This window comes from Scyliorhinus torazame, chromosome 9 (genome assembly GCF_047496885.1).
Source record: "Scyliorhinus torazame isolate Kashiwa2021f chromosome 9, sScyTor2.1, whole genome shotgun sequence".
Lineage (NCBI taxonomy): Eukaryota > Metazoa > Chordata > Chondrichthyes > Carcharhiniformes > Scyliorhinidae > Scyliorhinus > Scyliorhinus torazame.
The window spans coordinates 70,953,385-70,979,684 of NC_092715.1; the positions used below are offsets into that span (position 1 = coordinate 70,953,385).

Sequence of the window (26,300 nt, forward strand, 5' to 3'; positions counted from 1 at the left end):
TAGCTCCTGTGTACATAACGGCAAATATACTTTGTTCAAAAATCCAATAAAAAACATTTATTTTTTTACAAGTATTTTGTTAGCGATAATGCACTTTGAGATGTTCAGTAGTCGTGAAAGATGCGATGTGAATGCAAGTCTATCAGTCTATCTTTCACTCCTTCTTTCTGGGGCTCCAATCTTCAGGGCTACAGCTGCTGCTGGGCTGCAGAGCCTTTGGTGTATCTTGTGGCTAAGCCATTTCTTGATATCACACTGGCTATCTTAAATTTCCTAATCTACTAAAATAGCTGCATCATGAAATTGTAATCTATGCAAACCGTTTCTTATATGTGGTAAATAATTCTACTCCTGTTTAATTAATTTATGACTTCATCCTTATAAAATTATACTGTGTGCTATTTTGACTAAAGGCCATCTATTAGTGCAGTATTTTCATGCTTTGGAAGTTAAACAGCAACTTGTGTATTTATTTTTGAAAGGGAGGTGATCCACATCGTTTAGCAAATGGGAGGGAGAGTGCACTGTCATTGGCCAGCAGTAAAGGCTACTCTAACATTGTAAATATGCTGCTTGACTATGGGTGTGATGTGAATGAATACGACTGGGTAAGTAACATCGAGGGCATATCGGTCAATATTTTTCTTTATAAAATAGAAATAATATTTTCAACAAAATCACAAGAGCAAATTCAGTAGAAGGTAAAACCTTCAGCTGGGAGCAATTAATGTTGAACTTATAGTCATTTATCAAATATACCCTTCCAGTTCCCCTCTATCTGTTCATTCAAACCATATATTCTGATGACATAATTGGGAAATTTGCAAGCAGTTACTGGGCCTGGCAACCTAATGTAGCTGAAGAAATTTCAGTAAGGGTGGTCATTAACCTCCTATTTCATCAGTTTTTAATTTCAGATGTACATATTAATTAACTTTCCCCACATTGCCAAGTTTACTATCTTTTTCGGGTTTGTGCATACAAGATATTCATTAATCAATTTCAAGTATTCAGAAAACCAATTCCCAGAAAATAGATTGTGATAATTTAGAATTTTCATTTGTAAATGATGAGATTGTCTCTCTTTGAATGCTCCTAATTTATGGGAAAATTCATTTGATGTAGTAGCTATATCCATGTGCTTTGCTTAAATTATCTCAGAAAATATAATTGTATTCTTTGTTTTTGTTTAATGCAACTAAACTGTTTTGAAATATCTTTTGTATCTCTGAAATCCAAAATAGAATACATAATGATGATGATATAAGTAATATGTGATTGTTCAGTACCTGTCTCCCAAGCATATACTTCTAAATTGAAATTGTCACAATAGAAACTTTGCATTTTTAAATAGTAATTGTGGTCATTGTCATTTTATAAATTATACCAAGTTTTTTTTTAAAATTCCAATTAAGGGGCAATTTAGCGTGGCCAATCCACCTGAGACAACATGCCGCCCCACTCCCCATATTGCTCAGGAGGGACTCTTAAAACTGGCTGACCACTTGGGGAAGGGCTTAAAATATGCTGGGCAGTTGTTTAATAACCAATTACATTTTTTGAGGGCAGTGGAAAGAATCAGGACATAAAAATTATTCGCTATACTTGGGTGTTACTGGCCAGGCCAATATTTCTTTCCAATTCATAGATGCTCTGAGAAGCGAGTGGTGGGCCTTCTTGAACTATTGTATTTTATCAAGGCTAGCTGGACCATTTTCAGAGGACCATTGGAGTACGTTCTGATGAAAGGTCATGAACAAAAATGTTAACTCTGTTCCTCTTCCAGATGCTGCCACACCTGCTGAGTATTTCCAATATTTTCTATTTTTATTTCAGGTTTTCAGCAGCTGCAGTATTTTGCTTTAATTAACGAGAACAATTTAGTTTAGGACTGGAGATATATAAAGGCAAGACTAAGTGAAAATGACAGGTTTTCTTTCCTTCAGGATATCAGTTAAACCAATTGAGATTTTACAACAATCCGATGGCTCCTTGGTCACTTATACCAAGGATTCACACTGACCTATTCCATTTATAAGCAATGATTATGATAAATTTTCTAGTTCTTAAATTTAGGTGAAATATCTAGTGGAACCTTTTTGAAAGATTTACTGCTCTGTGTCTGTTTTGCAGAATGGGGGAACTCCTTTGCTTTATGCTGTACATGGAAATCATGTGAAATGTGTGGAGACTCTGTTGGGTGAGCTAACACAATATCTGATAATGTAACTTTTAAACTCTACTCCAATAAATTTATTTATCTGAGGTTTTTAATACACCTGTATGAAATAGAGCTTATGGCTGTTAAAATTACACAATGTTACAATTTAAAAAAATGTTTGATCATAACTATTTTCTTTTTAATTTCTATGGGAATTCTCGTTTTGAACACCTTTCCCCTGGCTCTTCCAACCTCACCTCCAATAATAAGTGTGAGGAGATAATGGACTTCTTTGTAACAAAGATTGTGACTATCTGACCACTGGGCCAAACATCTCTAGAGCTGTCTCCTGCCCTAGCCTTGAACTTGCATATTTTGTTAAGTTTTTCTTCAATAGTCCCTCAAAAATTCTCCAAGCTCATTTTGTTCATGAGGCGCATCATCTGCTCCCTTGACCCTATTCCCATTCTAAACTGCTGACCACACACCTTCCTTCCTATCCCCACGATAGTCGGTATTGTTAACAGTTCTCATCGCTGGCACTATCTCTCTTTCCTTTGAAATCTTCTGTTGCCACAGCTCTCCTAAAAAGAAAAGCCAAATTTGATCCATCATCCTTGCAAACTATCATTCTATTTCTAACCTCCATTTCCTCTCTTGAACGTGGTGTCACTTCCCAAAACCATGTCAATCTTTCATGGAACTCCATGTTTGAATCCATTCAATCAAGTTGCTGCACCTGCAATAGGACCAAAACAATTCCTATCAAAGTCACAGCTGATATGCTATGTGACTGACAAAAGTCAACTTTCCTGTCTTCAGGCTTTGATAAGATTGACCCCACTATCCTCCTCCATTACTTCTTCACTGTTGTCCACCCAGTTCTATTCTAATATATCTGATCATATTCAGAGTATCACTTGCAGTGGCTTCTCTTCCTGATCTTGCACCATTACCTCTAATGTTCCTCAAGGATCTATCCTTGCCCTCCTATTTCTCATTCCCATCTTACCCCTCAGAACTCTATCCAAAAGCACGGCTTTGGTTTTCACACGTATAGTGATGACACCAACTCGATCTCCTGATCACCTCTATCAATTTCTCGAGTGTTGCTCAATTATCAGACTATTTATCTGACATCCAGCATTGGGTGAGCAGGAGTTTCCTTCAATCCAGCATTGGGAAAGCCAAAGCCATTGTCTTCAGTCCACACTACGGACTCCATGCCCTTCCCTGACAACAGTCTGAGACTAAAGAATCTGTTCACAGCTTTGGTGTCATATTTAGAGAAGAACTTCTGACCACACATTGATCACTGAGATCATCTATTCCTGTGTCTGTAACAAGAGAGTAAATGTTGATCCCATAGAAGCAGAAATAGGTGAAATTATCATGGAGAACGAAGAAATGGCAGATATTTTGAACATATATTTAGCATCCGTCTTCACAGTAGCAAACGTAAATTACATAACAGAAGTAGGAAGTAAAGGGGTGAATGAGAAACATAAGGTAATTAATAGCAGCAGAGAAAAGATTGTAGAGAAACTTAAGGGACTAAAAGCCGACAAATCTCCTGACTCAATGACCTGCATCCTAGAGTTCTAAACAAAGTAGCTAGAGAGATTGTGTATGCGCTGCTTATGATTTTCTACAATTCCCTGCATTCTAGAATAGTCCTGGTGGGTTTGCTATATAAGACTTGTTCAAGAATAGAGGGGGAGAGAAAACAGAAACCTATAAGCCAGTTAGCCTGACATCATTCATCAGGAACATGCTTGAATCTATTATTAAGGATTCACAAGGTATGATCAGACAGGGTCAACATATCTGATGAAAAGGGAATTGTTTTTACACAATTTAGCTCGTAGAATAAATATAGGGGGCCAGTAGATGTACTATAATTGGATTTCCAAAAGGCTTTAGATACATCCCGCCCCGACACGAAGCAGTGAAGTTTAATTGGATTGGGGATGTTGCATCAGGGGAGGTTCAGAAAGTGGAGCAAGGAGGAGAGATTATTTACATATTGGTGACTTTGAGGAAGAGATTGAGAGTCGAGAAAGAGATTGAGAGGAGTGTATCTAAGGATGAGCAGCACGGTGGGTAGCACTGTTGTTTCACAACTCCAGGCTCCCAGGTTCGATACCTGGCTTGGGTCACTATCTGTGTGGAATCTGCATGTTCTCCCCATGTCTGCGCGGGTTTCCTCCCACAAGTCCCGAAAGACGTGTTTGTTAGGTGAATTAGACATTCTGAATTCTCCCTCTGTGTACCCGAACAGGCGCCGGAATGTGGCGACTCGGGGATTTTCACAGTAACTTCATTGCAGTGTTAATGTAAACCTACTTATAAAAATAAAGATTATTATTATTATGTTTGCTGACAAAGCAAAGTCAGGTGGGAATGTAAGTTGTGAGAAAGACACATAAAGGCTGCAAAGAAATATGGACAGGTGAAGTATGCAGGTAATAAAGGTGACCAGTAGTGTATAATGTGGGAAATTGTGAGGTTTTTCATTTTGAAAGTAAGTTTAGAAATAACAAAGACATAACGCCTTTTAAAAGACATTAAACTTTTAATTCTTTTTTTAAAAAAAATTTAGAGTACCCAATTCCTTTTTTTCAATTAAGGGGCAATTTTGCACGTCCAATCCACCTACCTTGCACATCTTTCTGTTGTGGGGGCGAAACCCATGCAAACACGAGGAGACTGTGCAAACTCCACACGGACAGTGACCCAGAGTCGGGATTGAACCTGGGACCTCAGCGCTGTGAGACTGCAGTACTAACCACTGGGCCACCATGCTTCCCCAAAACTTTTAATTATTGATGTTCAGTCAGATTTGGGTGTACTTGTACAAGGTACAAACAGGACGTTTGCATGCAATTAGGAAGGCAAATTACATGTTGACCTTTATTGCAAGGGAATTGGAGTAGAAGAATAAGGAAGCCTTGCTACATTTGTACAGGGATTTATGATGATCACACATGCAATACTGTGCACAGTTTTGGTCTCAATATTTAAGGAAAGATGTACTTAACTTGGAGGCACTACAATGAAGGTTTATTACATTGGTGCCTGGGATAAGAGCATTGTCCTATGATGAGAGGCTGAAGAGATTTGGCCCGGTTTACTCGCTGCAGTGTAGAAGAATGATAGTTGATCAAGTTGAAACATACAAGATTTCTGAAAGGATTTGACAGGATAGAGGCTTAACGGTTGCTTCCCCTGGCTCGGGAACTTTGAGCATGGCGGGGGCAGGGGTGGGGGGGGTGGTGCATACTTTCAGGACAAGACATTGATCATTTAAAACTGAAATGTGGAGGAATTTCTTCTCTCTGAAGGTTGTGAATGTTTGGAATTCTCCACCTCGGGGCTGTGGATGCTCCCTCATTCAGTATATTTAAGACTTAGACAGATACCGTAATGTTTTTGTCGGATAGCCTGATTTATATTACAAGAACACTTGTAGCTAAATCTCTAAACAATTTATTAACATTAACTGTGGGTCAAATATGTACAAAACAACACATGAATAACAGTATGAACATGCACAAGCAACCTCTCTCCCAGCTCCCTGGTCAGTCGGAGGTCATCTGACTCTAACATTTACTTATATACTAATGAGACTTCTAGTGGTCAGTCAGTGAATTACAACACAATGATGATATCACTACTTCTCCTTTTCTTTGAAGAAATAAATTAATACGTTATCATCAGTATATTTACATGTCATATCATTAGCCTGTCAAAGACAAAGGGTCATCTGGACTCGAAACGTTAGCTCGTTTCTCTCCCTATAAATGCTGTCAAACTTGCTGAGAATTTCCAGCATTTCCTCTTTGGTTAACAAATATATATATATATATATATAATATACATACAAGAACAGCAAGCATAGTATGTACAAATTGAGTCGATCAGGTTTTCTTCTGACTCTGGTTGATCTTCTCAAAGTTTGACCTTGGTGCTCAGAACTTGTAGATTCAATGTTCACCGTGACATTCTCATGCTTTGGAACTGCTGAACTATCTGACACTGCAGCTGACGTTGATTCTGATATAGATTCGTCATTCATCACGTTGTTGCGAAAGTATTCTCTGGTTTTCAAGAGTGCGTGACGATTTCTTCGTAAAACCAACCCACGCGCGACAATTTCTTCTTAAAACCAACCCTTCCTCTCTCTGTACATATTAGGAACAAGGTGCTACTTCTTCAAGTACAATGGATTTTCTTGACCACTTACCTGAATCTTCTATTTTCACAATGTCATCACTACTCGGAGGTGGAAAGTTCTAGACACTCTTATCATGGAACTGCTTTTGTTTTGCTTTAATGTTTTGCAATTCCTGCAGTATCACTATATTCTTCTCCTTTTCCAATATGGAAGTGTGGTACACAACCTTCTATTCATGAATAACGCTGCTGGCAATCTACCATGTGACAATGGTAATGCTTTGTAACGTGATTCTGCAAATATGGATCAGATTTGCTGGTCATTGCTTTCTGTAATGGTTGTTTTACAATATGTACACTTTTTTCATTAAGATCTTTGGGATCCATGCGTATACGAACATCACCATTTTTTTGTTTCACACATACCATGGAATTTACCCCAATGGTAGGTTCTTCTATCTTCTTGTTAACTTGTGGTTTCATATCTGATACATGTGGTAGGGTAGAAACGAGATTGATATCTGAAGCAATTTCACGACCAATAGTTTGTAGCGATGCTTTAGATAATGCATCTTTTTAAAATTGTATCCCGTTGGCAAATGGTAGTGCACTAAAATCAGTGAACACATCGCTGAATTTGCTGTTAATGTTCTCAGAATCGTTGAAATCTTGATCCAATCCTTTGTGGATGCTGTGTACTAATTGCACTAGACCTAATTCTTCACAGGACTAATCACCTAATAATGAATACAAGCCATCCGATACAATACAGAATGGAATAGAATACATTTCTTCACCACCATACTTGGGTCACAAGCACCACAACATTTATGCTTGAACCATTATAATCACTCAGATATTTTCTGATTTCTTCTAATCGGCTGAATTTTTAGATTTTTAAAAAATCAGTCATGCTGATTAAATTGGCTTTGGCACCAGTGTCTAGCTTCAATTGGACCACTACCGTTCACTTCAAGTGGTAGCAGCTATTTGTTCTCATCAACCGCATTTATTTTAAATGGAGCATCAGTTTGCATTTTTTTAAGTGCTGGTGAATTTTTTTAAATCTCCAAAACATTATTATTCTCTGTTATTACTCCAACAGTGATGATTCATCACTGGAGCCTGTGTCTTCCACTGTGCTGATCTGGGGTTGAGCTTAGAGTAACAATTGTGAGCAAAGTGATTTTCTCTTTTACCATCTGGAGGAAAACCTGCCAAACACTGGACACTGCCTTAATTTGTGCCTTTGACCACATCTTTTACACAGAAATACTTTATCCTGATCTTTAACCAGTTTGCTGGTCTGCGAGGAGCTGCAGGAACTTTCCCGTCTTTTTTTTTAAGTTTCCCGCCTGTTTGGAAAAAGGGCGGCAACCGGAGTGCTTCCCTCCAAGAAGACGTCGCCATTACTGACAAACATTTTAGAATGCTGCGTTGCTAGCTCGTGAGTCTGACAAATCTTAACTGTATGTTCCAAAGACAGCTCCGTTTCCCTCAGTAACCGTTCCCTCAGCTTATTTTCATTCCCACCAAACACAATCTGGTCCCGAATCATGGCAGAAAAATTACAGGTTTTAGCTTTTAACTTTAAATCAGTGATGAAAAGATCTATGGACTCTTCTGAAACGTGATTGAAACACATACGTTCATAAATTTCACTCTTTCTGGGGGTACAATTTTCATCAAATTTTCTAATTACTTCATTATAATTTTTACTATCTTCATCGTTTGTAAATTTAAATGCATTAAACACAGCAATTGCTTTGGGCCCTGCCACTGTTAGGAGCATCGCTACCTTACGTGAATCTGATTGATCTCCTAAATTTACTGCAGTAAGAAACAAATTAAATTGTTGTTTAAACACAGGCCAGTTCCTGTCCAAAATACCATGAAATCTGAGACTTATTGGTGGCTTCAAAGACTCCATGTGGTTCATTCTTGCAGTCTGCTTCAAAATAAAAGCTTCAAATATATGTGGACCTCCTGGAAGGCTGATAGTTTTTTCTCAGTGTTGAATACCTATCTATCCTGGTACCATGTAATGTTCTTGTCGGCCTGATTTATATTACAAGAATACTTGTAGCTAAAGCTATAAATGATTTATTAACCTTAATTGTGGGTCAAATATATACAAAACAACAGATGAATAACAGTATGAACATACACAAGCAACCTCTCTCTTCAACTCCCTCCAGTCAGTCTGAGGTCACCTGACTTTAGCATTCACTTATATACTAATGGAACGTCTAGTGGTCAGTCGGTGAATTACAACACAACCATGATATTACTACAGATACATTTTTGATCTATCAGGAATCAAGAGATTATGGGGGGCAGGCAGGAAATCCGGAAATCTGTTGCAGATTTCACAAACTTGGGCGAGATTCGCCGACCCCCCCACCAGGTTGGAGAATCGCCGTGGGCTGTCGTGAATTCCGCCCCCGCCGCCCGCCGAATTCTCCGAAGGGAGAAAAGTCGGCGGGGTGTCAATCGCGCCGGGGGAGGGGGGTTCGTGCCGGGGAGGGGGTCGGGGATGGGGGGGGGGGTTGTCCATGCTGGGGAGGTGGCCTGGGGGGGGTGGGGGGGTCCGTGCCGGCGAGGGGGACGGAGAGGTGCGTGCCGGGGGGGACGGGGGACGGGGAGGTGCGTGCCGGGGAGGGGGGATGCGAGGGCAAGTGAGTTGGTCCACCTGGCCAGGTGCCAGCCTCCAACAGTCGGACCCATGCAGTCCATGCCACCTGGCTGGGGGGAGGAGGGGGTATGGGCAATGATGACATGTCCCCGCCCCCCCCCCCCTCCCCCCCCCACCCAGCCAGCGATGTTGGCCGCCGTGGCGGCAGCCGCTAATGTCTATGTTGCCCTGGATGAGGAGGAGGAGGAGCGTGCCAGAGAGGCGGCGCAGGCTGCCGCAGAGGGGCAGGCGGCAGCCGACCAGGCTGGAAGGACACCCGCCCGACCAGGACGAGGAGGGGGAGGAGGACGTCGCGGCCCCACGGCAACGGAGGCACCCGAGGACGCCCCGTGTGTACCGGCCCCGGCTGTCGTACCAGGACCTCACGGACCGGGAATGCAGGAGGAGACTCCGGATGAGCCGGGAAACCGTGGCACACATCTGCCACCAGCTGGCACACCTGTCACTGCGTGGCACTGGCGGGGGACACCCTCTCCCCGTGTCCGTCAAGGTTACGGTGGCCCTGAACTTTTATGCAACGGGGTCATTCCAGGCACCGAGTGGGGACCTGTCCAGCATATCGCAGACATCGGTGCACCGGTGCATCCGGGAGGTGACAGATGCCCTATATGCCATTGCGTACTGCTACATCCGCTTCCCTGTGGACCGGGCCAGCCAAGATGCCCGGGCCGTGGGCTTCTCTGCCGTGGCCGGGTTCCCCATGGTCCAGGGCGCGATTGATGGGATGCACGTCGCCGTGCGGTCACCTGCAGATAACAGGGCCGTGTTCACCAATAGGAAGGGGACCTATTTGATGAACATACAGGTGGTCTGCGACCACTGCATGATGATCCTGCACGTCTGCGCCCGCTACCCGGGCAGTGTACACGACTCATACGTGTTGTCGCGGTCATACATCCCCGGCATGTACGAGGGACGCCATTCCCGGCTGAGGGGCTGGTTGCTGGGCGACAGGGGCTACCCATTGTGATCTAGGCTGATGACGCCTATACGGAGGCCACGCAATGAGGCGGAGAACCGCTACAATGATGCCCATGTAGCGACAAGGGGAGTGATAGAGAGTTGCTTTGGCGTGCTGAAGATGCGTTTCAGGTGCCTGGACCTCTCTGGGTATCGGTCTCCAGTATCGGTCAGATAGGGTCGGCCGCATCATTGTAGTGTTCTTCGTCCTGCACAATATAGCCCAGCAGAGGGGCGATGTGCCGCAGGCAGAGGACGGCGGAGTGGAGGAGCAGCAGGAAGAGGCGCAGTCCTCCCCAGATGAGGGGGATGGGGGCAATGGTCAGGGCAGACGGGCTAGACATGGGCGGGTGGCTGTCCACCGTTACCGGCTGGGCCAGCGGGCACGGGACAGGCTGATCGACGCCCGCTTCACTGACTAGATGGGCGTGGGAATCGGGTAGTATGGCCAAAGACCGCACACCATGGCAACACCCGACGACCCACACCCCCCCACCCATCCACCCAGCACCCTCACCCCCCTCCCCAACCCCCCCCACCCCACCCGCATGCACACCACCCCCCCATTGCCGATCCACCTGCGGCACAACGGCCGCGCTCACACAGTTGCCGGTGGGCGCGTGTCTATTGCAGGCCATGGAGGATGATGACAACCCGCTCTGCGATGAGCTCCTGGCTCCACATTGTTGGACGATGTCTGACCCATGGCCACAGTACCACCATCCACCCGGACCATCCCTGCATGCGGCTGTGACACTGCAGCGCACGGTCCCGTCCTCTGCCCGGGGGGATGTTGATGGTGGCCCAGGGGGAAGGGGGCAGACTCACCTGGGGCTGAGATAAGACCACCCCTCACACACGCACTTGCGCTCAATGTACATGACACCCCCGCACGCTTTGGACAGAGCACAAAGGCAGCTTCTGTAGGTGTAACATTGACTTTAATAACGAAAGGAGTTCATGACACGTGCCCTGGCCCCTAAAACTCATCTGTGCCCTGCACCCGTGCCAGCTTACTCAGTGTCTAATTGTTTGGCCTTACGGGCCCTTTGACTACGCCTAGGTGGTTCCCCAGACGGTACAGCAGAACTGGAGGTGGACTCCTGCGATTCCTGCCCTCTGACACGGGATCCCTTTGGCGGCCGTTTCCTGGGGCGTCCTGGCCTAGATGGGCCAGGCTGCGGCCCGGGCAACTGGGATGGCAAGCTGCCAGCCCCTCCTGCCCGTTGCCCACCCGATGCACCTGGGACGGAAGGGGGGAAGCCCGAGGTGTTGGGGTGTTCCGGGTCCTCCCCGACAATGGGACCCGGAATGGGCCCCAGCACCTCCTCCTCCCTCACGGTGCCCGATGGCCCCCAGGCCTCTACATGGGTGGGGGATGCGAACGGACTGGCCATCCGACGCCCCCCCCGACATCTGGCGCTGCCAGTCCTGGAGGCCCGTGCTGGTATCGACAGGGGTCTGCAGGTTTGCAGCCATGGAGCTCAGGGGGTTGGCAAACCCTGTCTGTGACTGTGCGATGCCGGCTCGCACATGGGCAATGGCGCCGATGCCCTCAGCGATGGCCTGCTGAGACTGGGCCATGGCCTGCAGAGACTGGGCCATGGCCTGCAGAGACTGGGCCATGGCCTGCAGAGATTGGGCCATGGCCTGCAGAGACTGGGCCATGGCCTGCAGAGACTGGGTCATGGACTGCTGAGACTGGGCCATGGCCTGCTGAGACTGGGCCATGGCCTTCAGAGACTGTGCCACGGAGTTGAGCCCCTTCTGCCATCTGCCGCTGGCGCTGGCTCATGTCCTGGGCCACAGACGCCGCCTGCACGGAAAGCCCCAGGCCCCGCAAACCGCTCGCCATGTCTGACACCGTCGCACCCATTGCCTCCACCGCAGACGTCACCCGTGCGGTGTCGGCCTGGGTGGCACGCATGACCGGCACCACTGCCAGCTCCTGGACGCGGGTGGACTCCTCCACCTGCGACTGCAGCCGCTGCAAGCTGGCCGTCACCCTCTTCGCTCGTCTCAGGTTCGGTGGTTGCATCGGACCTATGGGTGGGTGTGGTAACTCCAGGAACCCGGGATCCATCTGGGCGGCAGATGTTCGCATGCGCCGGGCTGCCCTCCGACCGCCCGGCCCCTCTGCTGCTCCTACCTCCACCTGCTGTACCGGGACAGCTGTGTTGTGCGCACCAGTGAGTGTACCAGACGCCTCATCACTAAAGTGCCCAACCGAGCTGAGCGGTGGAAGGTGTTGGTGACAGCAGTGGCGTTGTGTCGTGCGCATCGTCCGACTCTGAGTCCATGGCACTTTGGGGTGGCAGTTCGTCTCCACCCATCCAATCTGTGTCACTACTGTATTTCGGTTTCCTGGGTAGGGGTGTCATAGAACATAGAACATAGAACAATACAGCGCAGTACAGGCCCTTCGGCCCACGATGTTGCACCGAAACAAAAGCCATCTAACCTACACTATGCCATTATCATCCATATGTTTATCCAATAAACTTTTAAATGCCCTCAATGTTGGCGACTTCACTACTGTAGCAGGTAGGGCATTCCACGGCCTCACTACTCTTTGCGTAAAGAACCTACCTCTGTCCTGGGTTGTGGTTTCGTGGCTCGGCTGTAACGGGGGCCTGTGGTGCCCCTCTCGTCGCTGGGTGGCACATGAGATGGGGGCGCCATCTCCCTGTTGCTCCAGGTCTCTCCGTCTCCCGTGGTCGCCGAGGGGCATCGTGCGGGCGTCGCATACCAGAGGGTCCGGGTCTCTCCGTCTCCCGTGGTCTCCGAGTGGCATCGTGTGGGCGTCGCATGCCAGAGGGTCCGGGTCTCTCCGTCTCCCGTGGTCTCCAAGGGGCATCGTGCGGGCGTCGCATGCCAGAGGGTCCGGGTCTCTCCGTCTCCCGTGGTCTCCGAGGGGCATCGTGCGGGCGTCGCATGCCAGAGCGTCCGGGTCTCTCCGTCTCCCGTGGTCTCCGAGGGACATCATGCGGGCGGTCTGCATCTGCGGGGATGGGTGCCTCGACATTTGCTCCTGCGATACACAATGAAGCATGCATGGTTAGACACGCAGGCAGTGATCAGGTGATTTGGGGGAGGGGGGATATGGGGGAGGGGGGATATGGGGACGGGCCGTCGGTGGCTCACTTGCTGGTGGGCCCCCGACCTCTGCATCAGCAACCTCCCGGTCCTCAGGTCCGCCAGCCAGATCCAGTGGCCTCTCATCAGCTGGGCCTCCTCCAGTCCTCACATGCGTCCTGGTGTTGTGTGCGCGCTTCTCCTGTGGGGGGTGGTGGCAGGGGTAAAAGGCAACAGTGTTAGACAGGTATATGAATGCACGCCATCGGTTGCACGTGTATTGCAGAGGTTAAGGTTAGGGCTGGATTCACTTGGGGATATGGGGGAGGGGGGATATGGGGGAGGGGATATGGGGAGGGGGATATGGGGGAGTGGATATGGGGAGGGGGATATGGGGGAGGGGGATATGGGGGAGGGGTATATGGGGGAGGGGGGATATAGGGGAGATGGGGAGGGGGGATATGGGGGAGGGGGGATATGGGGGAGAGGGGATATGGGGGAGGGGGGATCGGGGGGAGGGGGGATATGGGGTATATGGCGAGGGGGGATATGGATATCGAGCAGGGGGGGCTCACCCTGGCTGCCCTGTGGGGAGGGGGGATATGGGGGATATGAGGAGGGGTGATATGGATATCAAGCAGGGGGGGGGGGGGGCTCACCCTGGCTGCCCTGACGAGGTTGTTTGCCTTCTTGTGGCACTGGGTGCCTGTCCGTGGTGTCAGGGCCACAGCACTGACGGCCTCTGCCACCTCCCTCCACAGACGCCGGCTGTGGCGTGGGGCGATTCTGCGGCCGTGTCCGGAATACAGGGCCTCCCTCCTCTGCTCCACTGCGTACAGGAGCGCCTCAATGTCGCGGGACTGGAACCTCGGGGCTGAGCGGCGGGCGGCCATCCGGTCGGGTCTTCTGGTCGGGTGGGGGGAGCAGCGCGCCTTATAAGCCGTCACGCCGTGCGGCGTGCATGACGCCGCACGGCGTGAACCACATGAGCCAGCGCGGATAGTGTCACGTCGCTGCTAGCCTATTCCAGGCCGGAGACTTTGCGACATTTGGGGCGGCGCAATGCAGGTGTGATTTGCGCCGTTTTGGGCGCCGGTCGGCGGACATCGCGCCGATATTGGAGAATCCCGCCCCAGAATCAAGAAGAGGGAATCAATTGCACAATTCGTGGCTATATTAAAAAGACTTGCAGAGTATTGTGAGTTTGATAATGTATTAAATGATACAAGACTGATCTATGGTCCGAGAGTGAGGCAATACAGAAATGGTTGCTAACCGAAAATATCCTTACTTTGAAAAAGGCCATGGAAATTGCTGTGTCAATGGAACTGGCAGCCAAAGAAGGTCAGAAACTGTTTGAGGGTACACACAATGTTGGCTGAGTCACTGCCTAACAGTTTCAAAACTCAAACACGTACATGCCACAGGTGTGCGAAGACAGGATATTCAGCTGCAAAATGCTGGTGCAGGGATATTTCATGCAGAAGCTGTGGAAAAAGCGAGCACAGCGAGCATTCCCATGGAAACAAAACAAAAGAAAGTGATCAAACATTGCAAAAGAGTTGAGAGGAACAAGACATTTCGCAGTCTGAGAACGAACTGTCACTGAATGTGCGAGCCATTACTGGTTTTACGAACAGATACTGGGTCGCTCCACTGCTGGACAGACAGCCAGTAAGGATGGAAGCCGGCACTGGGGCAGCAGTCTTGCTGATAACCGGGACTGTGTATAAGGAAACATTTAGACACATTCCTTTGAAGTCTTCGAGAATTGTATTGAAAACAAACGCTGGTGAAGTGGTGCCATTGCAGGGCTGTACTGACGTACCTGTATAACTGAATGGATGGACAGCAGATTTGTCTTTACAAAAAGTAATAGGCAATTATACGCCATTGTTGGATTAAACATGGTTAGAAAAGTTTCAAATAAATTGGGCCGAAGTCAACCTGATGACTAATGCAGAATCAGGCCATAGAAAAATTCTTAAGAAACACAACAGCATGTTTGACAATGAGCTGGCAAGTATGAAAGGCATCAAAGGAGTTCTCCCAGTGAGCCAAAGAAGACAGACCCAGGAGTGAGACACAGCTAAGAGTGAGTTTGGGAATTTGAATCTAGGTGGGAATTCGAAGCTGGGTAGGGAGGAAGTGCTTTTTATCCCTGGTACGTGACTGGTAAGTAGTGTTTCTGTTTTTCTGTTTCTTTTCATTGGTATATTTATTTATTTTTTCTTTGTTGTTTTTTTTGTTGAAATTGTAGTTGTTGAAGTTAACCGAAGGTTTAATACATGGCAGGAGATCTCAGACTCGTGTCATGCTCCTCGTGTGCGATGTGGGAGCTCAGGGACATGTCCACTGTCCCTGGCTCCTTCACGTGCAAGAAGTGTGTCCAGTTTCAGCTCCTGTTAGACCGGTTGACGGCTCTGGAGCTGCGGATGGACTCACTTTGGAGCATCCGCGATGCTGAGGACGTCGTGGCTAGCACGTTTAGCGAGTTGGTCACACCGCAGGTGAAAGGTACTGAGGGAGATAGAAAATGGGTGACCAAAAGACAGAGCAAGAGTAGGAAGGCAGTGCAGGTGTCCTCTGCGGTCATCTCCCAGCAAAACAGATATACCGCTTTGGATACTGTTGAGGGAGACTGTTGAGGCAGATGGCTCACCAGGGGAAGACAGCGGCAGCCAGGTTCATGACACCGTGGCTGGCTCTGCTGCGCAGCTGGGCAGGAAGAAGAATGGCAGGGCTATAGTGATACGGGACTCAATTGTAAGGGGAATAGACAGGCGGTTCTGCGGAATCAATCGAGACTCCAGGATGGTATGTTGCCTCCCTGATGCAAGGGTCAAGGATGTCTCGGAGCGGCTGCAGAACATTCTGTGGGGGGGAGGGTGAACAGCCAGCTGTCGTGGTGCACATAGGCACCAACGATATAGGTAATAAACGGGACGAGGTCCTACAAGCTGAATTTAGGGCGCTAGGAGTTAAACTAAAAAGTAGGACCTCAAAGGTAGTAATCTCAGGATTGCTACCAGTGCCACGAGCTAGTCAGAGTAGGAATGTCAGGATAGAGAGGATGAATGCGTGGCTCGAGAGATGGTGCAAGAGGGAGGGATTCAAATTCCTGGGACATTGGAACCGGTTCTGGGGGAGGTGGGACCAGTACAAACCAGACTGTCTGCACCTGGTCAGGACTAGAACTGATGTCCTAGGGGGGGTGTTTGCTAGAGCTGTTGGGGAGAGTTTAAACTAATGTGGCAGGGGGATGGGAACCGATGCAGGGAGTTGGAAGGTAGTAAAACAGGGACAGAAATAAAAGGCAGTAAGGGGGAAAGTGTAAGGCAGAGAAGCCATAGTCAAAAATCAAAAAGGGCGACAGTACAAGGTACAGTGACTGAGGGGAGCTCAGTGAATAGGACCAGGAATACTAAAAGAAATAAAACAGGAAGTGAAAACATTAATGGTAAGCGACGCGGCAGGTTGTTACATGAAGATATGGGTTCAACGACAAGGAAAATTAGGAGAAAGGTTAAGAGGAAATATAACTTAGGAGAGGTTACTGATCGAGGTGTTAAGATTCAGAACAGAGGTAAAAAAAAAAAGCCAACATAAGTGTACTTTACCTGAATGCTCGTAGTGTTCGGAATAAGGTAAATGAGTTGATGGCGCAAATCATCGTGAATGACTATGATTTAGTGGCCATTACTGAAACATGGTTAAAGGATGGTCACGACTGGGAGTTAAATATCTGAGGGTATCAAACTTTTCGGAAGGACAGAGTGGATGGTAAGGGAGGTGGTGTAGCTCTGTTATTTAAGGATGACATCCGGGCAACAGTAAGGGATAACATCGGTGCTATGGAGGATAAGGTTGAATCCATTTGGGTGGAAATCAGGAATAGTAAGGCGCAAAAGTCACTGATAGGAGTAATCTATAGGCCACCAAATAGTAACATTATGGTGGGGCAGGCAACAAACAAAGAAATAACAGATGCATGTAGAAATGGTACAGCAGTTATCATGGGGGATTTTAATCTACATGTTGATTGGTTTAACCAGGTCGGTCAAGGCAGCCTTGAGGAGGAGTTTATAGAATGTATCCGCGATAGTTTCCTAGAACAGTATGTAATGGAACCTACGAGGGAACAAGCGGTCCTAGATCTGGTCCTGTGTAATGAGACAGGATTGATTCAGGATCTCATAGTTAGGGACCCTCTCGGAAGGAGCGATCACAATATGGTGGAATTTAAAATACAGATGGAGGGTGAGAAGGTAAAATCAAGCACTAGTGTTTTGTGCTGAAACAAAGGAGATTACAATGGGATGAGAGAAGAACTAGCTAATGTAGACTGGGAGCAAAGACTTTATAGTGAAACAGTTGAGGAACAGTGGAGAACCTTCCAAGTGATTTTTCACAGTGCTCAGCAAAGGTTTATACCAACAAAAAGGAAGGACGGTAAAAAGAGGGAAAATCGACCGTGGATATCTAAGAAAATAAGGGAGAGTATCAAATTGAAGGAAAAAACATATCTGCAAATGAATGTAGACCAGATATCTCAAGAACTTCTGATGATTGTGACACACAAAGATTTGTTTTCCGTATCGAAAATTACCATTTGGTATCACATCAGCTCCAGTATTGTTCTAAAGAGCAATGGACCAAATCCTGAGTGGGTTAACCCAGAGTCCAGTGTAACCTAGATGACATTCTGGTAACTGGTAAAGATGAAGAAGAACATCTTCAGAAACTGAATGCCCCTCTTCAAAGATTGGAGGACTACAGATTGAAAGTCTGCAAGACCAAGTGCGAATTCTTCCAGTCTTCAGACGAATATTTGAGATATGTGATAGATGCCACAGGCCTTTACAAATCTCTTTCGAAGGTCAAGGCTATTACAGAGGTGCCTACACCTCGAGGTTTTTTTAAAAAATTATTTTTAGTGGACGCATTTTCAAATATATACATAACAAAAACCAATCGCAGCAAGCACCTCAATGTTAACACATTGCGATCCTTCTTAGGATTATTGAACTACTGCGGAAGATTTGTTCCAAATTTGATGACCATTTTTAAACGGTTGCATAACCTGCTTTACCAAAATAAGAAGTGGAAGTGGTCAGATCAGTGCAACAATGCATTTGTGCAAGCCATGGAGGCTTTGCTGAAATCTGAAGTCCAGACACATTTTGAACCAAACCTATCTCTACCGTTAGCATGTGATGTATCTCCCTATAGTGTTAGAACAATGGTATCCCACATCATGCTGTCGGGTGTAGAGAACCCCATTGCTTTTCTGTCCAGAACATTGAGGAAAGCTGAAAGTAACTATGCACAAATTGAAAGAGAATCCTTAGAAATTATCGTGGAGTGAAGAGATTCCCCCAATTGATGGACCAGCTGCACTGAGCACTGTATCATGATATATACATGAAGGCATGGCGCCACCAGTAGTGGACGTCACCAATTGCTAGCATGGATAACTGTGCAGAGTAAAGAAGCAGCCTGTACTGAACATACATCTGTAATAAAGCTCCTTTAGTTTGTCCGCCTCCGTTCCTCCTATCATCAATCATGCGGACACAACAGTTTGGATTTCTTGATATAGGTTGATCGGTATTTATGTGCATGGAACCTACCTGTCTTTTGCACAACTGCCTTGGCTACTTTCAAGTCACCTTGTTGGATTTTTGTTGTACATCAGACAGGCTTTGCTTTTTGCTTCAATGGTAGATGTCACCTCTGCTGAATCGGTCGCAAACAGTCTCTGTTGCGGGTTCTACCTGCACCAAATTTTGCTCATACTGTGTTGTGGATGATTGAACTCTGTGACTTCCAAACTTCATCAGTATCAACCTTGGCATTTCCTGGTGAGCCTTTAGCAGGTAGCAATTGTTTGAATGCCAAAGCTAACTGCTGGTATTTGGCAACATTTCTTGCAACAGGGATGTTGATGCATGACAAGCCACTGTGTTTGCACCTGTGAAATCTTTGGATTGCACTTTCGCTCTGCTATTGAAAAGAGAGTGGTCAGTATCACAATCTACACTGTGGTAGGTGCAGTAATGCATACCAAGTTGGTGCTAATGGCCAGATCGTGGATGATGGCAGCCACAGTGTCTTGTGGCTGATGTTTACTGTTGTGCTATGCTACTTTGTGTAACATAACCTGCTTCCTTAGTCGCTATGAAAGGATGCTTCAGACTATGAAGTGAATTCAACGTGTTTATTGAACTATTAACACAGTTCTTAAATGAGTTTGACTCTCTGCTAATCTAGCTGTAGTAACTCAGTCTATCTTACCAGCCTACTCTAAGCCATATGCTGGGGTGTGATGCTGCTGATCAACCCTGATGTACTCTCTAGATGTCTGTCTGTGGAAAGAGGCAGAGCATGTGTGCCCTGTCCTTTTATATGGGTTGTGAAGTGTCCCCTTGTGGTAATGCCACCTCTGGGTGTCCTGATTACCCATTGGTTGTGTTCTGTTGTAATGACCCATTGGCTGTATGTCTGCATGTCATGACATCTCTGGTGCTCCCTCTAGTGGTTACTTAGTTGTAGTGTATTTACATTGACCCCTTGTGTATATACAGTGATGCATATCACCACATTTACCATAAAAGAAAGCATTGGTGATGCAGCGTTCATTCTGGACACAGAGTTCAGTCATTACCCATTGTTATTGATCTTGCTCACCCCCTGATGATCATAGAATTTACAGTGCAGAAGGAGGCCATTCAGCCCATTGAGTCTGCACTGGCTCTTGGAAAGAGCACCCTACCCAAGGTCAACACCTCCACCCTATCCCCATAACCCAGTAACTTCACCCAACACTAAGGGCAATTTTGGACACTAAGGGCAATTTATCATGGCCAATCCACCTAACCTGCACATCTTTGGACTGTGGGAGGAAACCGGAGCACCCGGAGGAAACCCACGCACACACGGGGAGGATGTGCAGACTCCGCACAGACAGTGACCCAAGCAGGAATCTAACCTGGGACCCTGGTGCTGTGAAGCAATTGTGCTATCCACAATGCTACCGTGCTGCCCAAGGCTTGTTGGCCATTAATCTCTATCCAGTACAGCATGTGCACTGAAAGTGCCTAGGACAGATAACTTCTTGCTATCGGAAATGTGTTCCAGAACAAGGAGGCTGGGCTGTACAAAGTTCCCTTAATTTCTGATTCACATTGTCTGCATCAAAGCAAAGTGCCTCCACAGTTGGGTTGCCATGTCTGCATAAATATCTACTAAAGCATTTAAATACTATACAAAATGTAGTATTCCACTCACAAGTGCTTCTGCTTTTGATTATTATATGAAATGCTCATCATGAAAGCTTGAGCCAGTGACTTGTCACATTTTCCCTACGTTTATGAAATTCACAGGTGACGTTTCACTGCATAATCTTTCCTTTATTATTCAGCGCAGGGAGGAAAAGTGCAGTGAGCTGAATCAGCAGCTGTTTGCACACTTTTCACTATTCAACAGTTTTGAGGAAATGTAATCATCTTTATTATCGCAAGTAGGCTTACATTAGCACTGCAATGAAGGTACTGTGAAAAGCCATATTCCGGCGTCTGTTCGGGTACACAGAGGGAGAATTCAGAATGTCCAAATTACCGAACAGCATGTCTTTTGAGACTTGTGGGAGGAAACCGGAGCACCCGGAGGAAACCAACGCAGACACGGGGAGAACATCCAGACTCCACACAGTCAGTGACCCAAGCCGGGAATCGAACCTGGGACGCTGGAGCTGTGAAGCAACACTCTGCTACCGTGATGCCCACATGTAGTGCCATGTCCTGTCAAGCATTTGAGAATCTTTTGTCTATCAATGCTAGGGATTGCTGTTTTCAAACAATTCCTAGCCTCAGTCTCCCTGTCCAAACATGTTGCCTCATCCTCCAGCCAGAGTATCGTCCAGAAAATCTAATGCAAAAATACTGGATATTTAGCAGAGAGCGTGCTTCATTTTCAGTTGATGAGCAAACCTTTAGAACTTTTCTGCTGTCCTCTATATAATGCATCACATAAATAAAAACTATTCAAATAACTAGTTCTAAAGATATAAAAATGCAACATCCCATGAATGAAGTTATTGTTTGATCTGACAAGTTCTTACTCTTTTTACAGAATATGGCGCTGATCCAACTGTTGAAACTGATTCAGGATTCAATGCTATGGATATGGCTGTAGGTTTAGGTTTTAAAAATGGTAATTACTAAGTTTCATTTTATCAATGCATTTTTATTTCAATGTAGTTAAAGTAAAGATTACATCACTTTTGGATGCACTTTTCTTTTTAAAATATAACTGTTCAATATCCATTTTACAAAACATAATTCTTGACTCAAATCTTATGGGATATTTTATTCCCTTCTTCATCCACATAGCTTGACACCTTTGTATCCAACGGGACAACTACAACACATTTCCAGGTCAGGGTCAGTGCTTTACGGTCAACTGCAGGTGACATCAAGAAAGGGTTAGGGTGGCGATTTTATTTTTGCTCTCCAATTTCTTTCCCATGCCAGAGATGCCACAAACTTTATTTGACACCTCTGCATATGATATGACTCACTCAGGAATTAATTTGAACAGGACTTGAATCTGAACAGGATTTGAGGGCCTTTCCCCCTCTAAATGTTAGAGCATACAAGTTAGCATACAATGCTGGTTCATCATCCATTCAAACATTTTTAGTTCATGTTACATGTGTTTTTTTATTTTTATCCATTTTTAAAATATTCAATTCTTTTTTTTCCAATTAAGGGGCAATTTAGCATGCCCAATTCACCTACCCTGCACATCTTTGGGCATGGCCAATTCACCTACCCTGCGCATCTTTGGGTTGTGGGGGTTGGACCCACACAAACACAGGGAGAATGTGTAAACTCCACACAGACAGTGACCCAGGGCCAGGATCGAACCCGGGACCGCAGCGCTGTGAGGCAGCAGTGCTAACTTCTGCGCCCCCGTGCCGCCCTCATGTTACACAGGTTTCACCTACTGGTGTGGCTACAGTTATATGATACACTACAAGAAGTACTGTCCTTTGCTGCTGTCATTAGTATGCAGACTTCAGTACAGTAGTGGAATAAACAACTAGGTGGTCTGTTGAGTCGTTCAGATAAATTCGGACGTGTAGCCTCAATTATTTTTTTAAGCTTCCTAATGGTGCACACCAAAGTTAGAAAGTATAATTGTACGAATTAATCAAATAAAAAATGCTAGTCCTTAGATTACTTCAATTTGGAAGTGTGATTTAGCACTACATTACCCAATTCCACTAGTTTTCTATGTATTTCTGACAAACAGACTTTGGAGATAGCCAAGTTCTTTGCAGATGTCAATGCTGTTAATATAAACCCTCTGGAACACAGCAATATGGGCAACGAACTGCAACACCCACTGGTAAGGCCAGCCCTGGACCCAGCAGTTGTTTAAAAGTTAATGTCCATATGGCACTCAATCGTAGAGCTGGGCAAGCAGTAACTGCAAGGTGGAATATTTTTTCTTAAAACATTCACCCAATGCAGTAGCAAAGATATCCTTTGGAAATTTCCGGTCCTCAGAAGATGTTCATCCCAAAAGCACCGTATGGGCGGCACGGTAATACAGTGTTTAGCACTGTTGCTTCTCAGCACCAGGGTCCCCCGTTCGATTCCCGGCTTGGGATTCACTGACTGTGTGGAATCTGAACGTTCTCACTGAGTCTGCGTGGGTTTCCTCCGGGTGCTCCAGTTTCCTCCTAGAAGTCCCATGAGACGTGCTTGTTAGGTGGACATTCTGAATTCTGCCTCCATGTACCCGAACAGGCGCCGGAGTGTGGCGACTGGGGATTTTCACAGTAACATCATTGCAGTGTTAATGTAAGCCTACTTGTGACACTAATAAAGATTATTAAAATGGGTGCCGACATGCTTTATATTAATTAATCCACCTCAAGAATTTGGGGTGCAATCGAATGCCAAGGTAAATTAGTGGATGGCAAGTAAAGTCCTGCACGACCACATTTCCAAATGCCTGGCAAAAATTTGGGGTATGTTTTCAGTATTTAGTATCATCAAGGAAAATAATCTGAACTATGGTTTAATTTGAGCCATTTAGTTAGTTTATAAACTACAGGATGTAAAATTAATCTTTTCAATAACAAAGAACAAAGAAAAGTACAGCACAGGAACAGGCCCTTCGGCCCTCCAAGCCTGCGCCGACCATGCTGCCCATCTAAACTAAAATCTTCTACACTTCTGGGGTCCGTATCCCTCTATTCCTATCCTATTCATGTATTTGTCAAGCTGCCCCTTAAACGTCACTAGCGTCCTGGCTTCCACCACCTCCTCCGGCAGCGTGTTCCAGGCACCCTCTGTGTAAAAAATCTTGCCTCATACATCTCCTCTAAACCTTGCCCCTCAGACCTCAGCAGAAAAGTTAAATCACCACCAGTTAGCTCTCTCTCTCAAAAAGGGAGAGCAGCCTGAGGCCATCTGGGACGATTATTACTTTCATTTCACTCTAAAGTGCTTTGTTTGGTGTTGTTTCTTTCTTGTTGGTAAATATTGTTAAACAGATATAACTAAATCACTGTTCAAAGTCTTGTCTTCCTGCTTATTCATTTATTCTTGCTTATGAAAGCAATGTTGCATTTTTATCTACCTTGAAATGGGGATTAATGCATTTTCTAATTCAAGAATGTTCCTCTCAGTTCAACAGGTTATAGAGGCTCATTTGCTGAAGTTGCTATTGAAAATTCGGGACTGATGGCCTGACACCTCTGGCAGTCAAATAAGAATAAATTACTTGAACCATTACACACTTCCTCAAGGGAATTATCCAAACGGTTTATGTTTGACAATATATCAAGCGACATACTGATTGTTGTAATTTATACATGGTAAAAGAAAGAAAAGATGATTCCTGATCCAGGTTTGCTTGTGATGGTGATAGACTCGCTGCTGGTGAACATGGTTAAAGGTTGGCTTTATAATACATTTATTTTATATACCAACATCAGTAGATTAGAGAATTCCATAAAGAATCCCACTTGTTAAGGGACAGAAGGATTAGTTAGACACCAAGATAACTGGCGTGGAAAAAGGGATTATACTTTCTACAGGAGAAGGAATTTCCTTCATCCTGCCTGATTCATTAATGAGTAGGAACCTTATTGAATGATTATCAAATTATTTTGTAAGCTGCTAAGGATGCGTGAAGTTTAGAAGACCTCTGAACTAAATTTTGGGCAAGAACAGCATTGGAATGACTATCCCTGTATCTCCTTTCAGGTTCCGAGTGAGGTGTAGTGGGTCTATAGGTTTGAGGTGGCTCCAGACAGATAAATCTGGGAATAGAAATTTAGAGCTAATTCGTCCATCAGTGTCAGACAGGTATTCTGATACGTGAGCTTAGCAAGTCTGCAATATTAACCAGTCAGCTTTTCTCCCTGGATATAAACCTATAACAGTTGGAGAGGGCAGAAACTGGCATTCTCAACACTGCTCCAGAAAGTCCCATAAGCCAGTACCCTAATGTATAGGTTGGACCTGGCTGGACAAGCAGTGAGAAGTTTACCAACTTATGCTGGTAGGCTTGGTAACCATCGCCAGAAGAACTCTAGTTCCCAGTGGCAGGCCTATTCCTCCCAAATTCCATTAAGAAGTTGGGTTGGCTGGTCAATCAACAACACTCGCCAGGGGTATTATGCCGAGCTCAAAACCTTCACTCTAGGTCAAAGGTATCTGGAAAGGGTGTTTGCCTATAAAGATAGTTCCCATTCTGGCCAAACAAAAATTGAACTTTGCTTAGAATTTCTTTAATTTGGACTTTCTGATCATTTCAGCCATCTGACTGACACCCAAAAATTGCACATTTGGAATTTTGGTTCTATTTTCAAAATTGTTGTCATAACTTCTTATTATGCTCTCCTAAGTAGCATGCAATCATCTAAGGCTGGAAGAAGGTCAGTTCTCCATCACATTATTGTGACTTGTTTTTGGAATCGAGTGTTGTTCTCAAAGTGGGCCATGTCTATTTGACCTGAGAGCAGTCCTGCTTATCTGCTTACTGAACAAGTTGATTTTGGAGTTAAGAAAAGATGTAGCAGCTATATTGTTTATATCGGGGGAATTATAAGATGAAATGTTTATGTAAGTTGCACTCATCTGTATTTAGGTTAGAGTGGTATCTCTCACACCAGGTCCAGTAAAGATTTCAAACCAGACTATTCTGTTGCATTATTGAAGAGTTGTAAATTTGTCCCATTCTCTAATTGACTCAAACTGTCTTTGAAAGCGACATAAAAAGAGTGTGTTTGGAAGTTTGCATTTTGTACACATCTTGTTTTATAGTATTATGTACTTAAACGATGCTTATTAGTATTGTAATCTGTATTAAGCTTCAAAACATTTTCAAAAATTGAAATGAGGAACAATTTTAGTTCTGAGTTTTCTGAACCAAGGTGCTATACAATAAGGAATATGCATGCAATCAAACATCACCGACCATTCTGTTTAAGATAGAACATATATACTGTAATGCCTTCCGATCTAGCCGCACCACAGAGCTTGCTGCTTGGCACATGATTGCTTCTTCTGTTTATGCTCTTTCCATCAAAGCTGCTATCATCATCTCCTGCTTGCATGGCCAATTTTCGATTCCACCTTCTCTTCCAATTGCCAATCTCTCAAGTTTTTCTTCCCTCCTCAGATTACCAAATATAAAAAAGAAAGACTTAGTGTCTGTCATGACCAGCAGACATCACAAAGTTCTTTGCAGCTAATTAAATACGTTTGAAATGTAGTCACTGTCACAACATAGGAACCCCAGCAGCCAATTTGTGCGCAGCAAGCTCTCAAAAACAGCATGGTGAAAATGACCAGATAATCTATTCTTGTGATGCTAATTTAGGGGTAAATCACCAGAAAACTGGTGATAACTCCCCTGCTCTTTCTTGAAATAATGCCAGGGAATATTTTACATCCACATACAAAATATTTTACATACAACTGCCAATGCTCATTTTAGTCTTCCTGCCCAGTTCACTAGGGCCAAATCTGTCCTCATGCCTATGTAATTACCTTTGTTTAACTCCAGAACACTAGTGTGGGACTCCAGTTTCTCATCCTGCTATGATCACTCTTCCTAGGGGATCCTTAACTATGAGGTCATTAATTAATCTCTCCTCATTACACAATACCAGATCCAAAAATCCTGCCTCCTAGTTGGTTCCACAAC

The 26,300-nt window shown here is 45.4% G+C and overlaps 1 protein-coding gene across 5 annotated transcripts in view; it reads left to right on the forward strand.

The window, feature by feature from the left end:
* LOC140429291 (ankyrin repeat family A protein 2-like) overlaps nt 1–25,387 on the forward strand; it is a 53,396-nt gene extending 28,009 nt beyond the window's left edge. For 4 of the 5 annotated variants that reach the window (XM_072516101.1, XM_072516099.1, XM_072516102.1 and 1 more), the window contains exons 6-9: nt 483–608; nt 2,134–2,200; nt 21,201–21,281; nt 23,773–25,387. In XM_072516101.1, coding sequence (XP_072372202.1) covers nt 483–608; nt 2,134–2,200; nt 21,201–21,281; nt 23,773–23,828 — 330 coding nt within the window. In that variant the 3' untranslated portion in view covers nt 23,829–25,387. The remainder of the gene's footprint in view (nt 1–482; nt 609–2,133; nt 2,201–21,200; nt 21,282–23,772) is intronic. The other variant, XM_072516103.1, reaches the window with a different exon arrangement.
* Nucleotides 25,388–26,300: the final 913 nt, after the last annotated feature.